At 39.9% G+C, this 26507-nt stretch overlaps 1 protein-coding gene across 1 annotated transcript in view; it reads left to right on the forward strand.

The window, feature by feature from the left end:
• LOC113477663 (protein scribble homolog) overlaps positions 1–20115 on the forward strand; it is a 29415-nt gene extending 9300 nt beyond the window's left edge. The window contains exons 3-8 of the mRNA XM_026844120.1: positions 250–453; positions 2609–2845; positions 4599–4688; positions 5360–5437; positions 7192–7287; positions 19284–20115. Coding sequence (XP_026699921.1) covers positions 250–453; positions 2609–2845; positions 4599–4688; positions 5360–5437; positions 7192–7287; positions 19284–19436 — 858 coding nt within the window. The 3' untranslated portion in view covers positions 19437–20115. The remainder of the gene's footprint in view (positions 1–249; positions 454–2608; positions 2846–4598; positions 4689–5359; positions 5438–7191; positions 7288–19283) is intronic.
• Positions 20116–26507: the final 6392 nt, after the last annotated feature.

The raw sequence follows: 26507 nt of genomic DNA on the forward strand, positions 1-26507 counted from the left end.
AAGTCCTTGAAGGCTTCCACTAATTTCAGCAGCCTTCGCTTGCTCTTTGTATCACCAGTATTGCCCATTAACTGGCAAAGTGCCTCTGGGACTGAAGGTACCTCTCAAGGTAAAAAGGGGAAACCCAGTAATTTCAAGATACTAACTTAACCTTGCAGAACTTGCCAGACAATTTCTGCACATACATATTTCAATCACTTTCTTAAAATCTGTTCATTACCTTTTGGTTTTTTGTCATCTTCCTCTCAGGACTCTATTAAGTGGCTTCCCAAGTCTCCTAAACTGTACAGTGGCCATAACTGGAACTCCCAGGGCTCTCGCTGGGCCTTGTTGAAAGGAAAGGAAAGTATTCATGGTGATAACCTGTACAAATTCAGCTCTGCTAATGGAAAATGGAGGGAAGGAAGGATCAGTCCTGAGCAAGAAGCAGAAGAACTGGAGGATCCTGATGATGTAGGTAGTCTCCTTGAAGTCAGGAGAGACAAGTCAAGAAACTACAATCTGCTTGCAGTGCTATGTTACTGAGCACTTTGGGTTAATGGGACGCTGCACTGCCTGTAGTTTCACATCCTTGCTTGTGCAGAGGGTACAGAATCGTGTTCAATGTTTCATTCCTTTACTTGCTTGCAGTTGAACAATCCATCCAACCCCCCAAGAGTACAGTGCAACTTGCAAGTGGAGTAACCTGAGCAGTGATGAGATATGGGTTTTATTTTACTCTTACCTAGATCCCCAGTTAACTAGACCCCTTCATCTCTTTGAAGTAAGTAGGTTGTTGGCAGTGCTTGAAGCTTGGTGTCTCCCAGGAACTGCATGGTAGAAAAATGAAGTTGCAGTGTTCTTCCATTACATGTTTGGTTTTGGGTAGTGCTTTTCCAGGATGCTGACATCTGGGAAACCTTGGATTCTGTGGTTTCTCTAGCCTGTGTCCACCAGGTGTCTTGTCACCTGGGCAGCAGCTTGACTGTCTTCTTGGTCATGGCCTGGGAAAAGGAGGTTGTGATTGCACTTTTTCAGCCTTTTTCTTTCAGGGCATTGCTCACCAGATGTTTGCTGGGAGTTGGAGATATAGGGGCTCCTGCTCCTCTGCCAGGACCTCCACTCCCTTCCTAGCTCCCAACTGCTGCTGGTATGCCCTCTCCTCCACCCCCCACTCCCAGCTCTTGCTCCCAGCCTTTCTCCCCAACACCCATGGCACCCCAGCACTGCTGATGGGTCCAGGTTAGTCAGCCTGGTGCTGTTAAAGGGGAATCTATCTCAAGAGAACAAAGATAACGAATGTTTTATGTGAGTTAAAGCTAAACAAATTCCCTTTTAATTTTAAGCAAAAAAAGGAAGCAGTCATGCCTTGCTTGTTCTCCCCAGGGTTGGCAATGATTCATTCCATCCCAACCAAAAAGAGATTGTGGTAAAACTCAGGTACAGATTGAAAAATAAAGTGTCCAGTGGGGTTTCTGTACAGAAATGGTAATATCACTGCTTTTTATTTCTGGTATAAAACTTCCAATCTTAGGAAGGCATTTAGGGGGTTTATTTTCAAAAGTGTTGACCTTTGTTCGCTGTATCATTCTACTGCCAACAGAAGATACAAAGATTATGGTAATATGAAGATCTGATTCAACCTTACCCATCAAATTAAGGAGCAAAAAATCAGCTAAATATAAATAAAGCATCCATAAAATGTGAACAGAATTTGAACATCATGTCTGAATTTAATTTAACGAGTTTGCCACACATAACTGATAACCGGAAAATGTCATTGTGTCTTTCAGTCAAACTTGTCTGAAGCTTTGTTTGGTGGATGTGCTTTAATTACATATTTTTCTTTTAAGCCCTTGTGGTTTAGCTAAGCATAGGGTGACATTGTCAGTTCCTCACTGCATCTTGGAGTAGGTACAGCCTAGAGCCAGGCTTCAAAACAGGCTTTGGAATGCCTCACCTTTAAGGTGTACTTCATTTGGACCCCTATATCATTAAGTTCGCATGTCTCCACTCACTGCCATTTGCAGCTAAATATTGTTAATCCAATTACTTAAACTAAATCTTCTCTTAAAGATGTAGATGAAAGGTAGGGACCTGCCTTCCCTCTCACACCTGTGCTCCTGAAAATAGAACATAGGCCTTGAGGAACTATGAGAAATGTTTTATTTTCTGTATAGAAAGCCCTTTCCTTTGCCTCATGTGTGGTTCCTTGCCCTGAGACAACAGATTCAGTGCTCCTGAGCTGCCAGAGGCTGCCCATAATAGTCTCATTCTCATGCTCCATCCTTTTTATAGGGCACTGCAGGGTTTAGTTGGGTATGTGTGTGTTATATGTGCCTGTGTGTGCCAGGGGATCTGGAGATGCTGTATGAATCCCAATCCTCTTCTTGTTCTCAAAATTTCCACCCCCATGTGAGGGAAAACCATGCCCAGAGAAATAATGGTAAAAGAAAGATACTTGGACATTAGCTTTAAAGTTGCAGTTTTGTCTTCATTGAAACAAATCCTAATGTACAACAATGTGATAGAGAGGAACAAATCCACTTTACCACAGGTAGGGTCTGGATATCAGATAGGTATTCTCCTTGCTGTCATTATGTTTACCTTTTTTATCTTTAACCCCCAGGAGCCTATTTCCAAGTTTTCCGGCAGCCTTTTTGATACCGATGATAGTATGAGAGATCAAAGAAACACCAGAACAGCTCTTCAAGAAAAGCACAAGTCAGCAATGAAGGGGAAGACGCTTCCAGGGACTAACACTAAGGTGCAGCCACCTGTCTTGGCGGTGGGCAGCTTCCCTGGCGAGAGCAGCCGGATCCTGGAGGAATCGAGGATGATGGATGTGCCGCAGCCCCCGCTGAAGGTATTGGACTGCTGCATGGGCTGGGCTTGCCGATGGGTGGCCTTCGCTTGTCCATGAGGATGTCTGTGTGTCCGTGGGGAAGTCTGCTTCTTGTGAAAGGCAGTTTATAAAAAAAACCCAAAACTTTCTTTGTAGCCATTCAATACTGTCTCATTTTATATATCCAGCTTTGGCATTGTAAGGGCAAGCCAAGGGTGTGTGCAGGTGGGCACTCAGCTGAGTCTTCACCTAATCCATGGTTTAGGAGCAGTGGCATGGCCTTACCCTCAGGGCATGAGAAAGCCTCCGTCCCTTGAAAAATGAAAACTTATCAGCAAGGACTGCAAGATTTGGGCTGAAGTTTATGGAGAAAGCTCTGCTCTGAACTCAGTGGATATATCCGGTCTTGGCATGCTTTGGAGCACATGTGGAGGAAACATGCTTTATGGGTTGGCTCCCAGGGTGGGCCAGTACGGATCACACCTCTGCTGACCACCCATGGGGTGGGAAATGCAGAATTGTGCTGCATCCCCAGGGTCGTGGGGTGCAGTGCCAGGAAGGGCAGCTCACCTGGTGTGACACCATGCTGGGACCGGTCACCAAAGCATTGCTGGTGATGATGGGCTTGTGAAGTCTTGAGCATGTGGCTAATGCAACATTTAGCAGGGTGGTTTTCATCAGACAGATAGGGTATTTTCATACCTTTTTAGGAATTTGAGATGAACATGTTATATGTGCAAGAGTAGCTGCATACATATGTTAAATTCTGAAATGCAGCTGTGTTGAAATATTCTTAATTATAAAATATAATGGGTTACTCAATTCTGAATTGTCTTAGTGATATGAAGCAAATCAGTGAAAATAAGAGCATTTTGCTAATGTGATAAGGTAAATTGCAGTTTGCATTCAGATTCCACTACAGTATAGCAAGGTGTTCTGTAAATTCAATGTGATTGTTTTTTTAGTAATTAGCAAATTTTTACTTACTACCAAGCATATTATATACTAAAAAAAAACCCCAAACACAAAAACCAACAACAGGGGGGAATAGTTCTTAAATGTAAGCTGTCTTTGGAACTTGAAGCTAATTTTATTTGCCCTTTGTTGTGAATTCTGTAAATTCAAAATGTTATCTAAGATTTTGTACAGAGTTTTTACTGATACCAGCAGGAGGAGAATAAACTAGATAGATGACAATTCATGCTGCTTTTTTAAAAGCTTCCTGATATTTTTACTTTTAAGTCAATGCTTAGAGTAGTGTTAAATCTTTTGATGGAGTTAACACATACATACAGAAAGCCTGTTTAAAGAAAATTACTGTAATAGTGCTCAAATTCAGTTATCTGTTCTCAAAAGAGTTGAGAGTAAGCAAATCAGACTGTAGATGAGGTTCCAAAGTAAAGGTTTTTAATGAACTTACCAGAAATATTTACTTTTACACTCCTCCTGTGTACTGGCATTGTTGCCATTGTGAATGCTCAGTAAATTGGTGGGTTTTATGAAACAACTGATTTGGTCAGCAGCCTTATAAACAGCCTTATAGGGTTTTGGCATGACTCTAAAACCTGGAGAAGTAATGTGTTCTTGGTGTTATTGAAGAGTAGAGACTGGTCTTGCATGTGCCAGTGCATAGCACTATTTTTCTCTGAGCTGAGCTCTTAGAGGGGCAAATCTGCTGGTGTTCAGAGTGGGAGGTAGGTTTTCATTGGTCATGTAATTAATAGGCAATGTTTTTGATTAATCAGGCCACTTACCCATTATAATTCTTTTCCAGATAACCATTACTGTGTGCAGTCAAATGGGGAGTCTTGGTATTAGCATTGCTGGTGGAAAGGGCTCATCTCCATGTAAAGACAATGATGAGGTGCATTTCATTACTCAAAATTTATCTAGTAATCATTAGAAAGAAACTGATGAGCAGTTCTTTGAAGCTGTTGTGTTTTGTTGTTTTCTTTCTGAGGTTGTTCTCAATTTAACATCACTGTCTTCATAATAAAGCTAACAAGGATACACATGGTACTTATTTCCCAAAGTAGAAGCTGGCAGTAGATGGGGAAGCTCCTGGAGGGAAGATTTTGGAGATAAAACCTGATGTAAACCAGTGATTTTTCCAAAGACAACCTGATGGCTGAAAAACCTTTGACTAGTTTCCAAGTTCTACCTTATTTTGGGGTCACTCCCTTGGCAATCCACATGCCTCTCCCATCCCATTTGCTCATTCCCAGGAGCCAACTTGATTTGAGAAGTATTTCTCACATCTTCTCACTTAATTATCATTTAAATAAATCTTTGTTTCCCAGTCTGTCGTCCCCCATGGCACAGTTTAACAATTAATGACTTCTGTTCATTGTGTGTGTCAGCCATGGAGGCTTTTTTTTTTTTTATTTCTTGCTAATGTGCTAAGACATTTAGTTTTTATTTTAATAGAGGCAACAGAACAAGTCTTGAAAATTAATTACTTCCTATTTGCCTTTTTTATCTAAGAACAATGAAAGAAACCTTGTTAGGTCTGAAACCTGTCTTTTGTGTTACCAGGGGATCATGACCGCACAGCTGCCTAAAGATGGTCCAGCAGACTTGGCTGGGATACAAGCAGGAGACAGAGTGGCAGAGGTAGATGGGTTGTGTTCTTTTGTTGTTATCTTTAAATCTAATCACTCAAGAGTTAGGGAATTTGAGATCATGACCTAAGCTTGCCTTAGCTTTTTAGATATTTCCCAAACTACATTATAAAAAAATTATAATGACATTAAATTGTAGCATTCCTTCTATTATATTCAGGTTTTCAGATCTTTCTGTTCAAGGTGCTTAACAAAATATTACTTACTTAAGTGGTTGATTCGTCAAGGAAAATAATGGTCTTGGCAAGTAGTTATGATAGCACAGCTGCAGTTGTACTTGGTTCAAGAAGCTTTCCTATGACATTGTATTAGATTTACTATATGAGTTCATTGCAGTTGTTACAAATAAATATAAACTAGAGGAGCTTATTTCTCCAAGGTAATTTTTAGTTGAGAGAGAACAGCTCAAAGTAACTCCCCTGATGGAGGCTTACAGTGCCAAGGATTAAATGTGTGTCTAGGGCTGCTCCACCTGAATCCTCATTTTCCTAGCAGAAGCCACTCTCTTGATCTTCAAGACGTTCCCAAGAGCAGTGGTGATCATGTACAGTTTTGTGATATTTTTGACCTACTGTTTAATTTCCAGCTGCTGAAAAAGGTAGAGTGGGAGGAGAGCCTCTACAAAACTATTTTGAGATGAAACTGGTCCATAGTTTTTTTTTCAACTCTTGGTTTTTTAAACTGTCATTTATACTTGCCTGAATTAATAGTTCTTCATCTAGCATACTCCCTGTTGAATTAAGGTAGGATAGAGCAAGCAATACTGTATGTCTATTAAATTGCTAGGAATAAGGATACAACCTGTATCAGCCAAAGACAAATTAATGATAAATTAATCTACTGATTTTGCAAAACTATGCTATAGAATTGTTAATAGAGGATTGTGTTCCACAAGACATGTATGAGTGTTAGTTTAACATTTTTTAAAAGGTTAATTATGGATAAAATTCTGTATCATTTTACCTTTTTTATTTTATGAAAGGATTATCCTTATCTAATTTTTGTATTTTAACATGTGTGAGAGAATTTTAAATAATTCTTTATATATTTCACATTATTAGATCATTAGGGAAAAGAAACCAGGATTTTTAGTTGCTGTACCTTTAACTTTTGAGCAGAGTTTCTGATAAAGTCATTATCTTAAAAATCAACTACTCTGCTCAGTTTCCTCCGTGAGCCTATAATTTATTCTTATTTTTGGGGCTATTTGAAATATATTAGCTACTAATGTCTGTTCATTTAATGAATAGTGAAACCAGTAAGAAAGAGAAGAAATCTGTGTTCCATAGTGTTCTGTCCTGGTGGCGTTATCCCACAAATAGTTATGATTTCTCTGTCTCCCACAAGATGGCAGAATCATTCATCTGTTTAAAGAACATAGAAAAAAAAATCTCTTGCTTTTTGTATGTGTGGGAGATGAGAAGGAATTAATGCATTCATCTGTGCTATAGGAGTCCTAATGTTTTGACCTCAAGACTAATATATGTACAAATAACCAGCATTTTTCTCTTAATACTGTGTATTATAACTTCTTATTCTTGAACTGACTGTTCAGCAGTTCAAATATATAGTATGTTCATCAAAAATGGGGAACAGCAAGAACTGCAATTTTATTTGCTTTTGTTGTTGCAACCATATATAACGATAGGGCCAAGCATTTGTATACTTACTTGAGAGGGAGAGAACTGATCTTCTTAAGCAGCATTCAGAATAAAAATAAATGTTTCTGCTGCTTTGTTTTTAAAGGTATCCCTCGTTTCAGAACCCAATGCCCTTGATGCTGGTCCTGCAGAAGTTTCATCCAAGGGCAGCCCCTTCCCAACAGTAAACCACGTCATAAAAGTAAGTAAGATGTCCCCAGTGAGTAACAAATCATTCTTAGCAAAGTACTTTGTGTTGTCTGTCATTAATGATAGTAAAGATGGTGAAGACTGGCACAAAATTTGTGAGTGGCTGCACAAGAGGAGAACATGTACCAAAGATCAGTGACCCCACCATGCGTTTACTTGACTATTGCTGCAGCTGGGACGTGGCTCCTGGATAAGCATCAGTGCAGCAGACCACAGCTTTTGAAGCACTGTGGTTTGGGGGCTGTAAGAGTGGTGTCCATTCCCCACAGCTTAAGTGTTTATTCTGTTGTCTGGACTCTTTCCCAAGCTAATGGAAGGAGCAGCATCTCCAGGGTGCCTCTTTTAGGAGGAAGAGGTTGAGCTGCTACCTAGAAGTGACCATTTTTTGTCTTTTGATTCAAAGGGGAACTTGAGTGACAGGCTAAGACTGCACGCCCATATTTTAGGTGGCTGATGTCAGATGACACGCATCACAAAAGGAAATGGCCAAGCCTGCAGGGTGGCTTTTAGAAATCTGACCCACTTTTGTGAATTTTTCTGAAAAATTCAACCCTCTGAAGACCTACCTCAATCATGGCCATCTGCCTGCACACTTGAGGTTATGACTTTACTAGGAAGATACAATAAGATCGAGGTATCTGAATGGTTAAGGTCAAAAAGCATCCTACTCATATTAAACCTGAAATACCAGGAAACAACAACTGTTTCTCCTACAGCAAATGCCAAAGGAATGCTTTATTTGATTCCTCTTCCTCCAGCCTTTTCCAGCTTTCCAGCCTATCTTCTTTCAGAAATACCATTCACAACCCAGCTAATGGCAAAAATTGAAAGTTCATCTATTATATAAAAGACTGTCATCAAAGACCACATTCAGTTTTTATTAACCACTCACATTTTTTAAAATAATATGATTTGTTAGTGTGATGGTTTGACTGGCTAAATGCCAGGTATCCACCAAGTCGCTCTATCACTTCCCCCCCCCCCTTTTCCCCTTGTTTTCTCAATAGGGTAAAGAGGGGAAAGAAGATAAACTAACCCTTGTGGGTGAAACAAAAGCAGTTTTAATATAAGCAAGGCAAAGCAAAAGTCCGCGCGCGGAAGCAAAAGCAAACAGATTTAGTCTCTACTTCCCATGGACAGGCGATGTCAGGCCTTCTCAGGAAGCAGGGGGCTCCAATACACGTAGTGGTTGCTTCAGAGGACCAAGGATGACCCCCACCCCCTTCCTCCTTTCTCCCAGCTTTATACTGAGCAAACGTCATATGGTCTGGAATATCCCTTTGGTCGGTTTGGGTCAGCTGTCCTGGCTGTGTCCCCTCCCAAGATCTTGCCCACCCCGTCCCACTGGGGGAAATATCAGAAAAAGCCTTGGTGCTGTGTAAGCACTGCTCAGCAGTAGCCACAACACCAGGGTGCTATCAACACCCTGCCAGCTCCCAGCATAAAACACAGCACCGTGAGGGCTGCTGTAGGGGAAAAACAATTCCAGTTCAGCCAGACCCAGTACAGTTAGTTGGCTGAAAAATAAGCAAATGGACCATGCAAATGTGGTTTCCTATGTGGATTACTATTTATGAAGGGCTGAGCTTCAGCTTTTGTCTATGAGACAGACTAACAAAGGTTTTGTTGTATATTCAGTTGCTTAAATAAATTTATTTTGAGGACTCCCGTCTCCAACACCATCTTGTGAAACATTTAGACCAGTTTTATTTTCCAGTTGAAAACACTTCCACAATTTTTTTTTTCCAGCTCTACTTGGTAGGTGTTTCTTACAGTCTTAACCCACATTGCAGGAAGCACGAGGCTTCCTGTTAGTGGAACCACTGTTGAAAGGGTTGATTCACACATTGCTAGTGGCCTGCATCTGTTGCAGTAGTATCTGACTTCTAGTGTTTTCAGTCAAAAAGAAGAAATGACCATTTTTTATATTATATGCCTCTTGGAAAATAATGCCCCCCTTTAAAGTTCTTAAGCTGCAAGGGGAGGAGGAGGCACATTAGACCAAGCTACTTACCTTAGAGCATGGTGTACAGAGGGAGTCAACTGGCTGAATATGTTCCAAGTGTCAAAAGTAGTCAGTGTGCAAGTTCTGTCATGGAGGAACATTTGTATTTCTGGTTTTGTTTCTTTGGAAAATCAAAATCTTTGTGCTGTAGCAAACTGTGTATGTTACTGCCTTTAACTTAGAGCAGCATTCGTCAATCTTAGGGTTTATGGGCTTTTGAGGAGTATCCTGCTGATTCAGCAACCAGTTAGTATCTTATCTGCTCTTGCTCTGGGTTTACTCTGGTGAAGTTCCTCTTACTTCTCAGTAACTGTCTTACCTGAAAAATATTTACAGCCTGGCTTCTTATGGAGGACATGCTTTGCATGTTCAGATAAGCAGATGGCAGTAGGACCTTAAAGTAGAATCTTCTTCTTTGCTAGGAATCTAGGAAGGTTTGTTTCCTTCATATTTCTGACTAGATTTCAAGAGAAGATGTGTGCTTCTGTATCAAGGGAGGGAAGGAGAGAAGCAAGGTGGCAAAAAATGTAAAGACTCCTATTATTCTTCCTGCAAAGCTGAATTATAGGCTAGATGATGACCATCTTCCTTCTGCTTCTCTTCCATGTCATCACTGCTTCCTGCCCTCCAGAAGAGACTCTCTTTTCATTTTTATTTATTTTTACTGAATTTTAATAAACTTACTCTTCATATATGCTATTAGTGATAATATTTCTCTTACTTGCTAACCATAGCCCTCTAGCCATCTCTTGCCATCACCCATCCTGTCTCTGAGCCTGGTGCTCTGACATTACAAAGGGTGATGCTGCTGCCAGATTCAGGTTTGCTCTCTGTTCTTCATGGGCCCGATTGCTCTAACTTATTCTAAAAGGCTCATTTGAATTGTTAACTCATCTAGCCAAACTCAATTTCAAGTCCTTTGTGCCAGCTTTAAGATGACAGTGTGAATGACCAGTAATTAATTGGACAAACGATGAGAAGTTCTTTCACTCTGAGTCAATGTTTTGCAAAGGAGAAATGAGAATTGCCTGTGGTTTTGATTATGGTTGAGTATTTTATTGAAGTGTAGAGGTCCCAGAACTTTAATTACAATGAGATACTTTTTTACATACTATATTTTAGACTTGTCTTAGCTATGTTAGTCACACCTCAAAAATATGGAATCTGTTTATTTGACTTTGATTAATATGTATATATCAAAATAAAAATACTTTAATTGAACTGAAACCAAGTCTTTGGATTTTAAAATGGTAATCTTAAAATAAAGAAATCTATGTAAAGTTGTGCATCTTAATATAACAGATTAGAACCACAACTGGTATGGCTATCTACATGTAGATTGTGTGTAAAATATTGAATGTCTAACTACAGGGAGAAAAAAAAAATAATCAGGGAACAAACATTTCCAATAGTGCCCCATGCTGACTTTAACTGAAGAAACTTTAATTTAGAATCTGGAGTCTTTATTTCCACTTCTCTATATTTCTGTCTTCTGCCCTGTGCTCCTTATTTTCTACTCATCCTCTCTGACATAGAACCAACTCTGCACAATCTTTCTCCATTAAAAATATTTTCATTCCAGCTCAGACTGAAACTCCCAGTGGATTTTGTCTGACTGAATGGAAAGTGTTGACAGGTTTCAGCATCTTCTATCACCTCATTATGTGCATCACCACATCATCTTCTTTGATCCATTTTTGGGGCTATCAATATCATGAGGATATTAAATACTTTGTAATTAAAATATTTTTAATCTCTTAAAAATTTTAGTCTAGTACTTCACTTTAATTCTTACCATTTTATTTTCTTTAATTGTATGCCTTTGCCCTGGGAATTTCCTCAATTAATTTTTTTCACCAAGTGTACAAGTGTACTTATAATGAAAATTTTCAAGTAAGTTTAAAGTAAGAGTTAACAATTAAAAGTGATTGTGTAAAAGAAACTTACAATATTGGAAAAATCTGAATAACTTCTCCAAGCTGATAAAACCAAATGTTTTGGTTGCTCTGTTAAAAATGCAAAGATATAGAATGTTCCTAAATATGGTGAGAAAGCAGACAGCTTCAGTGTACTAGAACTTGTGATGCAGATGAAAGTGAAATGCTCCTGTGCCTGTAGAAAGTGAATAAACATATATACTGTGCTCCCACAATACATAGGTTGCTGGTTTTCTGCCTTTCTCCCTCCATGTTTAGATGCAAGTCATGAGAAACCTTACATGGACGAGAGTCACAGCAGATCTGTCTTAATTTCCAGCTGATACAGATTTTTCAGGAAAAACTCTTGATGCACTTTATACCAGTTAAAAATCTTATCAAACCCTTTATTCATCTGAGCAGGTTAGTTCTAGCCATGTTAGAAAATTGTAATCACACAACTTAAACATAGTAAAACTTTTTTCTTGTTTCTTTAGTCATGGTCTTACTTCTTCCAATTTTAAAAGCAAAACCAGTAGAACACTCAGGTCAGAGAAGCACTATAAAAGAAGATAACTAAAGTGGGATTCAGAATGTCACTGTCATCATCAAAGACAGATTTCTTCTGAAACTCGTTTCAAACAGTAACGACCTTGCTCACAGACAGTGTTTGCTTGACCTGTTCCCATAACTCCATATGACCTAATATTTCAGTCTTCCAAGTTTTTTTTAATGAAGAACTGCTTTGTCTTCTCTAAAACATTTTCATGACTCTTAATCTTGTCAGGTAAGGGTGTTGGTATTTTTGTATTATTATTTTTTTTATTTTGACAAGGTATGTTAGTTTTTAGATGTCAGGAGTCTGACTTCTCACTGCCTTGCATCTTGTGTAGGTTTATACACACTTGTGAAGAAGCTCATGCACAACCTTGGTGGCTTAACTAACCCTGTACTGATCATGTGAGCTTCAGCAGAGTGTAAGCACCCATCTGCCATGTGATCTTCTCCATTTCATCTGCTAGTTTGATGCCGCTTTTATCTAAGTAACTCAGTATTTCTGAGTCAGGATAAAAGATGAAAGGTGTCTGGTACAGGCACTATGTTTACCTCCATAGTGTAGTGGTTAGGAAATTTATTTGTGAGTTTGGGATTAAATTCCTGCTCAAAGAAATGCTTCTGCTTGCACAGTGTATCTTTTTCTCTCTTTTTCTTTTAAGTAGTTTCCTCACAGGACTTGTTCAGAATTGACTCACTTAAAACTTTAAACTCTTGGATTTTGCAGAGCTTGTAATTAAAAATGCCAGATAGGAAAAACCTTTAAAAAAAAAGTCATTAACTGATTTTTTTCAAGATAACCTATTCAAATACCTCAAAGTTAAAGAAGAAAAATCTAAAAAGTAGACTCATCATATGGTAGACAGTATAAGCACTGCAGTCGATATACGCAAAAATACATCCAAGACACAAGGAGACTCAAGCAAGGCACCTGGAACCATGCTGCAGGACATATTTGAGAATAAAAGAGGATAAATGTTTGAACAACCACACAAATGATCAGCAATGTCTTCCCTTGTAAAAGGTGTCCTCATGGACTCTGAGAATTCAGCAGGGAAGGAGGCTCTACTGAATTCCTGCAGGCATTCAGGTATGACCATTGGCTTTCATGGGACTGATGAGCTTTCTTCAGAATCAAAGGGTTGGTAACTTGGGCTGTGGGAAGCACAGCTTATGCGGGCCATACTTTTTAAGTCTCCAAATGCGATCAAAGCGATGCATTTTCTTCAGTGTTTTATAGCATGAGGCCATAAATGATGACACAGAAAGCACTTAAATGAAAATCTGTGTATCACGTTCCACTGTCAGGGAAGTCACTACCCAGTGGTGCATTCGAAGATTAAAGAAATGGAGTAAGGACAATTTTCATAAGCAGTTTGACTCATATAAAAGCCCTTTGTGTCTGATGGCATTGCAGATTTGACAGAATAGACATTGATCTTTCATTTTTGTCTGCTACAAAATGTGATGGTGAGTTTGACTGAACTTCTCCTTCCTTGCCTTGTGCATTGCCCGTGGGAGGCATTGAACTGCTGGACAGGAAGAACAGAAAGGAGCTTCACTCTAAATATGTCATGTCAAAATGTTGTATCTACTACACACTGGGAAACAGATAAACCATTCAAGGTATTCTCTTGCTATTCCAACAAGAACTGGAGAAAATAACCAGTTTTAAACCTGGCCTCTAAAATATATCAATTTCTAGAAAATTCCCACTGAGGAAATTTTAGGGAGAAACACCTGCAGCGGCACTTGTCTGGTGCATCAAACCTCCAGGAAGTCGTGATGAACTGAATTAGATTTTGGAGCACATCACCAGTCACAGTGTGGGAAGAGCTACGAGCTCAGGGAATAGGGATGGGCTGATGGGGTAGCCCCTGCTCAGGGCCCTCCCTGGGCTGCTGCATGCAAAATCAAGGCAGCACATTCAAAAACACAGTGGCAAAGCTCAGGTGCAAGTCTTTGGCAGTGCTCGAGAGCCATGTGGCTGCTCTAAGTGTAAGGGTAGACTGAATTACGTGCTGCCCTCTCCCAAAACTGAGCAGCAATTGGTGCTGTCATGAGCCAGCCACTCCCTGTGCACAGCAGCATGGGCCATCCCGCTTTCCTTTGGCAGAGGTCTGGTGTCTGACCATACGTTTATCTTCCTCAGTGTGTGGGAGAGGTTTATACCTCTCTCTCCACCTGACTTCACAATGTCTGCAGCTTGGCCATAGGCCTCAAAAGCAGTGAAATAGCACTGTAATGTGCTGGGGAATGGGATGCAGCCAGGGATTTCTGACAAGGAGTGTTGATGGCGGACCATAAAACACACGCTGTTTAAAATGTTCCTAATAACATGCTATAAAAGAGAAGCTGTGTTGAATGCCTAGATGGGGTTTGCAAATTCATACGGTTTCATACATGTGGCTGTGCATTAGGTGTTTTTGTGGTGCCTCCCTTGCCTCCTGCCCCATTTGCCTTCCCTGCTGCATGCTGGCTGCTCTGCCCCCTTCTGCCTGGCAGAGAGATTGCTTGTGGGTAATAAATTCACAAGGAATTAATTAAATCTCTTCCCCTTCTTTACCTTCTATTTCCTGTATGTTTTCTCTTGGGAAGAACGTTTCTTTTATCTGTCTCTGTCTTTTGGAGTGAAACGTCACATATCTTCCATTTAAAAAGCCACCAGATGCCAGTTTGGTCTGAACCGTACAGCAGTTGATCAGCCCATGCTCTGCTGTTCTTGTTGGATCCATTTTGGCATCTTCTTTTTAAAGCTATTACTTAAAAATCCATCTGTGTAACATTTTTTAGGCATGACTAAATGCCTTCCTTCACTTTGAATTTGATTTGGAGAGTTTCTTCTATGAGTACAGTCATGATCAAATGCAACCTTTTGCATCTAGCATGTTTTCATTGCTGAGAGAGAAGTCTGAATTTCCTGTTGTTCAAGTCTAAAATTCTACTGCCATCACCAGTGATGACAAAAAAGGTAAAATTAAGTATGAAATCATAACATTCATGAGGTTTACACAAACCCTTGTAAATGCTCTCAGCTGGGTAGATTATTTTATTTTCCCAGATTTCCACCAGCTGAAGGGCACCAGCCTTAGCACTGGTGTCAGTGAAGATCAGCTGTTAAGTCAAATTTCAAAAATATGTACTATTTAGGTATATGGAGTTGAACTAGGCAGGCTTTCCTATTAGAGGTATTTTCTAGCTGGGGAGTATTTTCTTTAGAAAGTGTTCTGTTTGCATTAGGGTTAAAGATATGACTGGTTTTCTTTCAAAAAGCCAATCAAAATCCTTTTTCCTTAACTCTGTTCTTTCAAAATAGGGCTTTTCATGTGTCATATCACTTCCTGATTTGTAGCCTGTCCCCAATGGCTAGCCTTGCTCTCAGCCATGCTTTGCCCTGCTGCTGATGGTTATGCCTTTCATGTGAAGCTTGGGCTTTAGCTGTGACTATTGCCTTGAGAGCTTTCTTCTTCTTCTTCTTCTTCCACTAAGATATGAGTATGGGGGGGGGGACGGACGGGGAAGGGGAGGAATCAGGGGAAAGGGAAGGCTTTTAAAAGAGAAAAAAGGTGATGGGGTTTGTTCTTGGTTTTGAAAAGGTTATAAAAAGACATAATGAACTGTCCTTTATGGACTGTTCTGCAACCTTTTGGACAAACATTTTTATTAGAAGTGGAAAAGGAAAGCATATGTGCACAACAGGAAGTTAAAAATTATTGGATGTTAACTGGTTGGCAAGACATTTATCATGCTTTAAGAAGATACTTTCAGCTGAAGCATCATACCTAGTTGTGGGTTTATTCCTATCCTGTTTCGATATGACAGAACTTTTGCAGCAAAGACCACAGCTGAATTGCCCCAGGTTATTTAGATGGATTTGTTTTACTGTTTCTTGCGGTGGACAGTAGTTGAAGGACTCCAACTTTCAATGGAGGGTGTTAATTCAATTAAATAAGAGTGTCTGAAATAATTTGATTTCTAGCTATGCCTGATTTAAACAAAATGAAAATTTTTAGTGAATCTTTATAGTGTCCAAAGTCGTAGTGTTTATGCTGAAAAAGTGTAGGAAAGACACGAACAAGGTAGTGAAAGAAATTCACTATGTGAACACATTGGTTTTGGTACAGGACATGTCCTTTGTGAATTTTACTTTCTGTGCACTGAAAATATAATTTCAGGGGAATAAATGAAAATAATAACTTGTTTCAAATGATTAATAATACATTTTTCTGAAAAGGCATTCTACATATTTTGATGGTTTGAGATTGACTGGTACTTCAGGTATTATTTTAATAATGAGTGCATGATGATACAAAGTGAGTAGGAGGACTTTGCAATTTCAAGAGAAATCTTTTAAACAAGTTCAGACACCATTCAGTAAAAACTAGTGGAGTAAAACAATGGAACAACACAGGATCCTGGATAATCTGTCCTCCTACACCAGGATCAATTTATTCTGAAGAGTTACTAGTAGAAGATGAAATTCTACACCTTGCTACATGCCTTAGGCAAGCGACTCTTTTAAGCCTCAGCTGCCTGTGCTGGAAGGATTTTCCTTGTTTCCATCCTAAATATCTCTGTCTTTCCCTGTCTGTCATGGGCAGTGGAAATAGTTTGTTTCGCTTTGCTGTGACATTTTTTTTGCACGTTCTATCTTCCCTCAGTCATGATGCACCAGGAAATGTATGTCCAAATATGAATGTTAAAGAAAAGCTCCAAGAGCAAAGCTTGCCTATTTAGTAGTGTGAAGCTGCAGTCAATGAAGATAAGCATGAAAATCTGAAAGCAAGGGTAAAATCCCCCTGGGATTCTGGGAAGAGAAGCACCGGGCTTAAGAAAAGGATTGAACACAAGATAATGCAAGTTTAGAGTTATTGAGTTGTGATACTTTTTAAAAATCAAAACTGGAAGAGGAAAGGAAGCTGATAAAGCTTAGATTGTGATTTTCCTGGAGGCAGGGTGAATGTGAAAGCAGTGACAGAAAGCCTGCTGGGTTCCTAGGGGACAGTTCAGTGAAGATGGAAATGCCACTGTGGTTAGAGCTATGATGTGTGTTTCTGACATCCATTTTGTGCTTTTTTTTGTTTGTTTTGGTGTTTTTTTTTTGTTTTGTTTGTTTTTTTTTTTAACAGGAGATTAACTTGTAACTTTTAATGATAGGAGAGAGAAACCAGAGGCCTGAGTCTCTTTTCACTGAATTAGATCTTGTACAAATACATATTCTGTTACTTAATTAGATTTGCTCTCAGTTTGCAGTTGTGTAGGTGACAGAATCCACAACCAAGAGTTATTTTGCGATTGATACCTGTGATTCAGCTGTGAGGAAATTGGGGTCCTCCACATCCCACTGGGGAGGTGGGAGCAGAGCAGGACAACTGGCCACAGTAGTGGGTTTGGGGACAGCAGTGGTATGGGTTTGCATGGGGCTTGAGAGGGAGAGTGGTCAAGGACGTGTGCAGAAAGCAGGGGGACAGGACGCGGCTGCAGTTGGACCAGAATACTTGGTTTGTTAGAGAAACTCAGCAGTATGTCTCTGAAGCAGCATGAGTGGGTGTACATGCGAGCTTCTATCTGCCTGGAGAGGATACAGAGGGACTGCTGTAGATCAGAGCTGAGCCTGCTCTCCTCTTGGAGCCTTTGCAGCACTTCTGGGATGAGATGTTGTTCGTCCTCCACTGTAGGAAGCTGGTCGGTCATTTGGTGCCAGTTCCTCTTTATCTGCAGCAGCATGAAAGACTGGATGAAAGACTTCCCTCAACAACATTTATTTCCCAGAAGCGGTTGATACGGTTACCATAAAAATGTTGGAGAAGCATGAACTGGTGGGCAGGTGGTCATCTAATGGGGAATTTAACCAGGGGCATTGGTAGGAGGGTCGTTCTGCTGGCAGGGAGGGGATGTCCTCCAGAGGCTCCGCTGCAGCTCAGGTGCTATAGGTGTGCAGGCTTTCAGACCATGGGCATAGGAGAGTGAGTGTCATCAAGAAAATGAGATGAGATGAGTTTTTCAGAAAGTTGTGAGAGCCTAACTACAGCTTGCAATGTATTGACCATTAGGAGAAATGTGAGACTATTTGTGTCAGAACCAAGCATCCTATGGGATTTGTTCCTCTAGCAATATTGTTACAATCTCAGATTTGTGGTTCTTTCAGATATAGATAATTAATTTAAAAATTTTAAAATGAAGGACTGGTCTTGGAGAAATGTGTGTGTCTTTTTTGAGTGGCACCATATGCAAAGAAGGGTCTTCCCTGGGCTTTGAACAGACAGCTCAGTGAAATGCAAAGCCTCTTCCTGGAGATTTCTGCAGGGGCATAGACCTCTGTGCTAGTTTTTGAGGTGGCAGGATTTCAATGTATGACCCAGTATACCACCTCTACATATAGGATGTGCGTTTACTTGCATGTGCAAGCTAGGTGGGTGCCAGGCCCCCCCGAGAGTCAGTGGAGTCAGAGCTAATGCAGTCGATGGAGCCTGGGGAATAAATCATTTTACTTAAATGAAGAAACCTACTGGCTGGCCAGCTGAACAGCCACGAAGCACCTGTGTGCTTGTGTCATTTCTTAATAATGTACAGCAAGGAAATAATATCTAAACAATTGAATTGTGTCAACATTAAACATTCTTATAAAGTGTGAAGAAATGCAACAAAGTAGCTGATAAATAATACATACTACCTTTTTTGAAAATATTCAGACTACTGGTAAGATGGACATTATATTTATTACACATTATTATATTACCTGCTCATTAGATATATTGACTTACTGTTATATCTGTTTTCATTACATGTTAAACTTTTTTTGAAAATTAGTAAAAAGTAGGATGACTTTGTGCATCAGAGTTAAACTTGTAATAATGCATTCATTGATACAACCATTACTGATACATTATTTGGCTATACATTAAAAATCTGACATCCTTCTCTTTTCTCAGTTACAGCCTTTAAATTAATTTTTAAATGTTACAATATAGTTCTCAAAGAACACAAAATTCTTGGCCAAAAAATTTGTACGAATCAAATCCATGTATGCATATTTATTAACTAACAAAGTTACACAGTGATATTTTGTCTTAATTTTTCCCTTAAATATATTTTGACAGAAAAAAAGCCAAAATATGCACATTTTCAAGATCAGTAATTTATATGCTTTATGGTCCTTAATCCTTTATTGCTTTCAGGTGCATGAATTTAATGAGTAATGGAGTTAAATAAAAGTAGATGTATATTCTTCATATTTACTTGTCTTTAGTTTTTGAAGATTTTTTTTTTTTCTATGTTGTATTTTTTAACAAATTAGCTAATGAGATGAAAAGACAATTTATCTCAATTTTGCTTTATCAATGTATCAATGCAGTCTTTGGCATAGAACCTGTCAGGAAGCCCCACGGCATTACATCTCTCGCATGTTTTTCTCATCATCTGCTTCCCCTGTCCTTATAAAATAGCCCCTTTAAACACTTCCCTGCTCTTGATCTGACTCTTTTCTCTGAAATCTTTCACATCTTGCTGAAGATACCTCGGATAATCCTCACACGCCCTTCCACTTCCGATGAAGATACTGACCAGTTGCCCCCCGACCCAGATGACTTTGAGCCCGAGGAGCCTGACAGCGCAGAAGGCCATTCCTATTCGGACTGTCTGAACAGTGCTTTTTATCCTCCCTAATAAAGTACTTTTCTGGAAAGAGTTCATGGGTGGTTTTCTTTCCCATTGTTCAATTACTTTTAATGTAGTACTTGAACCGCTATGCCTTATTTGTAGGAAAAACCATTACGTGGAGGATGGATTTGAGCTGGGGGAGAAGAACCTGTTTGTATTTCTTTGCCTTGAACTTTCCTTCGGCCAGAACTTGTGCACTTGTAACAAAATGTGCTGGGTGAGGTTATGTGAATGTCACTGTGTGCTTCAATAGCCACTTGTAAGGGTGTCCTACAGCACCTAAATGCAATGCTGGAAAGAGCAGCTGATTTTTATTCAGAAGGTACTTTACCCATTTGGAAACACTGAAAACATTTGTATAGTTAGGGTTTTTTTAAAAAATCTTGAGTCCATGTTTTGTCTGTATTGCTCACCCTTTTGTCTACCCCCAGGTTCCTTTGAATTGTTCCTTTTAACGTTGTTTTCTATGAGAATAAAAAATCCTTTCTGTCTTTTAAATAGTGTTGTTTTTTTTTCCCCACAGAGAAATGTTATTTCCATTGGAATTCTGTATCCTAGCGTAAGAAAGAATAGTTTCTTCAGGCTTATCAGTAATGCAAACATAGATTTGAACAGGACCTGTAAGTTACATTTTATTAGACCTAAATGCAGGAGTCATCTTATGCAGCTATCCACCTGAGAGTGAACTGAGAAGCAATTTCTTACGCTTGAGGAACTGTCTGAGACACTTTTATTTCTTCTCCTGACTTGCATATAAGCAGAACACCTTAAATATGCCTTACTGTGATATGCCAGTGTTTCGTATAGAGATATATGTGTGTGTGTGTGTGTGTGTGTGTATATATATATGTACATATTTGAGGTAAGCATTTAAGACCAAATGTTATTCTACAACAGTGTTCAATCCTTTAATCCTCCTCACTGCTATTCAGGTGCTTAAGAATAACCTTTTGGGATTGATCTTTATTTTGGATTGCACAGTGCTGCCTTAAGTCAGAGGTGGGGTCTGGCCCTGCTAGAGCAGGGTGTCATGACTTTTTTTTTCATATGTGTAACATTTAGCATATGATGGTTTTTATTATGTTTATACAGGTTTTTCTCCTGTAAAAATAATCTAGCACAACTCAGTGACCTGATAAATCCTCATCTTTTATTCACATTCTGAAAGATTTCTCAGGTGATCATTCACTTGAATGAATGCTGGTAGTTGACTTTTCAGGAATTAGAAAGTTCCCAGGAGAGTATGGTTGTCGCAGAGTTAGAAGAGTATCTCCTACCCATAAAAGGGGTATTTTATTTTGAAAAAATAGGTTTGCAATAACACTGTGGTATCAAGATATTTCTTGACTCTCAACTGCATTCACTGTGACTTTTTTGTTATCTTGTACATCAGCATTTTAATTGAAGATAATTTATTAGCTATAGGAATATGAAATAATTTTCATTCATTTGCAAAGTGAACATTGCTTTTGAATCTGCTATGGCTTTAATAATAAAGACTGTTATGTGTATAAACATTCAAATTTGAATGAGCTTAAATGATGTCGATAAAAGAAATTATATTCAATATTTGCTTCCCATCCCTTTTCTTCCTTCCAAATAACAGGGCTCTTCTCCCATGACTTAATGTTTGATCAATGCGTATTTCAAAAATACCAAGCTCAGAGCCCATAAATGCTTTGGCAATCCAGCCAGTAATGTATGATTTATTATGGCTTTATTGCATCTCACTAGACTGCATAAAAAGTAAACTCATTCTTCTGTTGCAAACCAGCCCTGGGCTGCAGAGTAAGTTGTAGTTGAGAGTTAGTGAAATAAAGTAGTTCTGTTGAGAATTCTGCCTTTTCATTTTTTTTTTCTTTTCTCCATGTGCACAGGTGTGTGTTGGATTCTTCTTTAGGACTTGGAAGTCAAAATCTTTGCTATCAAAATGACGTGGTCTTAACCACATGCTGTCAGCATTCAGATAACTGTTAAACACTTGGATCTTTATCTGTCCTTTTCAACTGAATTTGTTTTCAAGGCAAATTTCATATTGCAGTGTAGAGAGTTTTGCTGTGGGAATACACTTCTGCTGGTAGCACTCTCTATGGCAAAAATTAAACACACGTTGACAAATAATAGTTTTGTAAATGGGCATGCAACGCTACCAGAAAATACCAATGAAAGCCTCTGCTATACATTTATTCGGGCTTCACTTAAGCAAAACAATGCAGAGGAAGGTGATTATGTTTCACTTTTGTTCTGCAAAAGGGGCAGAGGTGGAGGTCAGCTGCTGGTGTCCTTATCAGCACTGTGTAATGTCTTTTGAGGTTTGGTATTTGATAAGAATGGGCAGAGTCAGAAGGTGGAAAAGGCGTGATGGGAGGGTCTGTTAATGACAGCTCATATCCTGTGCTCTCCCTTCCTGCTGACCTGGGAGATGCCTTGAAAAAGCCCTCTGCCAGACTATGGAACAGTCACTTGTTCCCGTGGGGAACTGGCTTCTCCTTCTTCCCAGCTGCCACATCAGTGAAAAGATAGCTAAGAAGGTATTTAGTGCTTTCCCGATGCATTTTGTTAGCTGTGTCTCATCATTGCCATGTCTGTCATTGTGGAGGAAGGCAAAGCAAACAGTACCACTAAATATTGGAAGGGAAGATTTTTATTGTGATGCAACTATAGAAATGCATTTTACAGCCTGGAATAATTTGGTTTGCTGGGATATAGCAGTAATATTCAGGAACATCGTGTATATAGCTGAAACAATGGGTATCCAAGAGAAAAGAGGTCAGTTGTTGCACTGCTGTTTGTACTGGGAGACAGCAGATGTAGGACGTCCCTTGCCAGCACAATGATAGATCGCTTTAACACACTTGCCTTAAAAGACCCAGGAAGAAAAGAAAGTGCTTACAGCTTCCAAGGACTGTCATGTCAGAGAAGGCTCAGAGCTCTCAGAATCAATTTATTGTAATGTTGAAATAATCTTTCTTGGTTTCAGCCTCAAACATACCCAAACTTGCCCCTCTGGAGAAAATCTGTCAAGCAGCCTCCTGCTCCTTGAACCTGTCATGTAGGGCTCAGCTTCCTGGCGTGCGAAGCAGAGGCCTGCGGTGCCTCCGATGTTTCCCTCCGTCCGCGCCAGGCGCCTCCCGCCCGGCGAGGCTTGGCAGAGCTGGCGGCGGGGCCTGGGAGCGACAGCAGCAGCCGCTGGGTGCTGCGGCGGGAACGTGCTCCCACCTCGCCCAAGGGTCAGCTTCCCGCCCTCTGCTCCTGGCTGCCTGGAGGTAAGCCTGCTCCCTGCACGCTCCCGGCGGATCGTCGTGCTCCTCGTCTCTCAAGGAACATGCCATGAAGTCCGGGCTAGAACTGCTGCCAAGGTCCTGACGTCCCCAGGCATGTGCGTGTGACCTCGGGTGGGTGTGCTGGAGTAACGCAGGGGTGCTGCCTGGCGTGGCGTGCTGGCGCTGGGAGGAGGGTGGCTACCAGAAATAACCTGGAAAGCTTAACTTGTGGCTTCTGCTGGACTGGTGGTTACAAGTAGTGAGGGAGCCTCCTGAGTTTTGTGCTTGTTTTTTCTTTTAACTTTCTGACTTTAGGTGTGAGACACAAACTCTCTCCACATCAGACCTCTAAAAATCACCCTGGATATGATTTCTGTATTAGTCTGAGGGTTTTTTAACTGGCATATGCGACTTAAATAGGTGTTTTTCAACAAGTATAATGCAATTGAGCACATCAAGGGTCAGAATTAATACTTCTGGCTGTTGAATGCTTATGGTGTGTCTGATGCTGGGCAAATAGAAACTATCAGCTTAAGAAAGGAGTGGTGCAGATGTGTGACATGTGACACAGTCACTGGCTGGCAGCCCCAGGCTACAGCCGAGTCAGGCTGAAAGTAAAAATGTGCAAAGTAAAAGAATTACAGTAGCCGCATCATTGAAAATACAGCTGAGAGTAACACACAAACATCATGATGGTCACTTGCTTCCTTCTCCAAAAACAGCAGATCAAGTGAGCACAGTAAATACATCTGTTTAAATGGTTTTATTTACACAATACTACTATTTTGGACATTCAGCACTTGCCTCTTACCAAAAAAAACACAATCCTCCCCTCCCCATCAACTTCATCTCTTGGCTTCTTTTTAGGTCCTGCTTTGAGAAGAAAAATGGGTGTCAAGAGACTATAATACAAAGAAGTTATTGAAAATAGCACAGTAGTTTAGGCAATGTCTAGAACATTTGCTTTTTGCTTAGCACCTGTACTATGTTTTCCCTTGCAAAGTAAACCAGGAAATACACAGTTACTGTTTTAGAAAGTCCTTGACATAGAATAGCCATTATTTCTAAGTAGAAATAAGAAATGTATTCTCATAATTATATAAAACCAAATTCGCATATGGTTAGAATCATGGTCTTTCCTCAGGTTTAGTGTTGCTGAGCAGGGTGTGGTGGATAGTAAGGTGATGTCAGCCTTTCTAAACTATCTCCAGGGTCCTTATATATTAGCATTTAGTCTATGGAAGAACCCTGCATCTGGTGTTTCTTGTGCTTCCTGATTTCAACATGATGGCATGAAGTTTGTTCTGTTGCATTCTTAGCTTTTTGCTTTCTTTACCACCTCCAATGCAGTCTGCTGAAACGCCCTAGCACTTGCACAGTCAGCAGCATGATGCATCCAGAATACAAATTTGAATTCACGAGAAATGGAGCAGTTAGATCTTTCCTTATCCTGTTTTTTTTTTTTTTTTTTTTTTTAATAGATTCTCTTGTTCAAGCTGTAGTAGCCACACAGTAAAGGAATTAATTTTTTTCTTGTGAATGCTATCAGACACCTTTACAAGAATGTTAATGGAAAACCCACTTGTAAAACTACATACTGTCATCAGCGTTTTATGTTGGCATTACTATGAGTAAAGTGACTTCATAGTCACTTCCTTGGATCTTTCTATAGTGATCACCTTTGACATTCCCGTGAGTGAGCTGACAAATAAAACCAGTATAAGATCCTGGATGTAGAGAGTATAAACATGATTGAAGATTAAGTTATAGGTTAGTTAGTGTGAGTGAATTTATACACAGCATAAACTCCAGATAAAATCTGCCATTGCTGGTGTAAGTCTGTATGGACATACATATGTCTCGAGTCTGACATTGCTGGTTCGTGGCACTACTGACAGTCTGCTCTTTTACTGGCATGGGTATCTGTTCCCCAGCATGAGAAGGAAGTGAGTCCCCTGGGAGCTGCTGTCTGGGAGCCTGCTGACAACCAGGGTATCCCAGCCACTGGTGGGAAAGGGCTGGGAAGCGCACCAAGCACACGCAGCTGAATAAGCCCACTCCAGATGCTCTGGTTCTTGTCTATGATTTAAAGCCATTGCAAATGGACAGGTTAATGGAACTGCAGGTGCTTCAGGTCTTTCACCTGCGCTGCAGGAATGGTTGGTAATGTAAGCAGCAGTGTGATATAAGCTGCTGTTTGCATCCCACTGAAGACCTCCTTTGAGGACATTAAGTGGTGCAAAGGCATTATGCAAATCTTTCGCCACAGGGATAAGTTTCAGCCTCACAGAAAAGATTTTGGAGATACAGACCTCTTAACAGTGTTTGCCTTCCTGCTGAAGAGCGGGAACTGCAGCTTTCCTCTGGGTATTATGTTGCTTACTCTTGTTCCTTTTAACCTAGTGTTTCCAGGAGATGCAGTGGAGTGTATTTTTACTCTTATGACATCAAGCTCAAATTTATTCCCTCTACTATGGCAGCCCTTGTAGATTTGACTGGTTCTTTGTGTTTGCCTTGCCACATTTACTCTTCTGCTGCTCCCTTATGCTTATGAAAACAAAGGTAAAAGAGAGACTAAAAAATAACTGTCACTGGAGTAACTTTTTCTTTCTTAGGAAGAATGTTTCAGAACAGGAACACTATGGTTTGGGATTTTTTTGTCAACTTTTCATATGTATACTGTATATTGTGTGATTACTTTGAATGCCTTTTCTTCCTGCCCAAGGCTCTAAAGATCATGTGAGTATAGAATCTATCAAGAAACAAGCTGAATAAAAATGAGTGTGCCTAGTTTTGGATGTAATTTTCACAGACAGTTGAAAAATGATAGGTGAAAAAGGTTTTTATAGTTATTTATTTATCTATACATTTATTTATTTATTTATTTATTTTAGAAGAGTCTTCTTTTACCAATGTATTGAGAGGAAGAGGGAAAGGATATGTGTTTTCTTTACTGGGGATTTAGTGAGATGCTTAAACTCCCACCTTTACAAAGGATTATGTATTTCTTAATGAACCACAGATTGACCAGAGACCATATTCTTGGTTAACAGTAGCAAACATTTTCTGTCTGATTCTGGGTAGTCCATGCTTTCCTCTCCCTTGCTGGTACATGCAGAACCAGACTTGTGTGTGAATCACCCCTGAGACAACATGAGCCCAGTTGATGTGGCAACTGGAGGGTGTGTTATAAACCTTGGCATCTGCAGCAGAGCTGCCAAGAGGTTCCCCCAGTGCTGCGGTTTCTAATACTGGTCTCCTGACTTTATCACTGTGAACCAGAGCCAGGTTATTCTTCTATAGTCAACTAACAGACTCCACAGTCAACATCTGTATAGGTATTAGCTCCACCTTAGATACTCATGGGTCATTTCTTCTGCTTAGGGGTGCTCATAGTGCCTGCTGAAAGTTTTGCAATTCTTTGTGCATTTCAAAAATCCAATAAGATTACATGTTCTGATATTAGAAAAGGTGAGTACACTCTGCATGAGTGTGTATTAGAATAGCTCAGTCCCAAACACCACAGGGAAAGGTCAATAGTCATGCTGAAGCACCATTTCAAAATATTGTTCTGTACGCTTTCTGTCTCTACATAACAACATGTGGTGCCAGCTAATCACATTTGTCATTTTAATTGCTTAATAATCTCTGGGTAACACAAGTTAGTGCTACTGAGACATAGCTATTTGTTTTCATGGACTTTTTCAGTACGAGCTTTTGGGGTAGAGTGGGCGAGGGGGGAGTGAATGAGGCCGGTAACCAAAATCCCCTCTGAACAATTTGCTGTGATGCCAAACTGTTTATTGTTATCAGA

Source organism: Athene cunicularia (assembly GCF_003259725.1).
Source record: "Athene cunicularia isolate RWA chromosome 3 unlocalized genomic scaffold, athCun1 chr3_part1, whole genome shotgun sequence".
Classification (NCBI taxonomy): domain Eukaryota; kingdom Metazoa; phylum Chordata; class Aves; order Strigiformes; family Strigidae; genus Athene; species Athene cunicularia.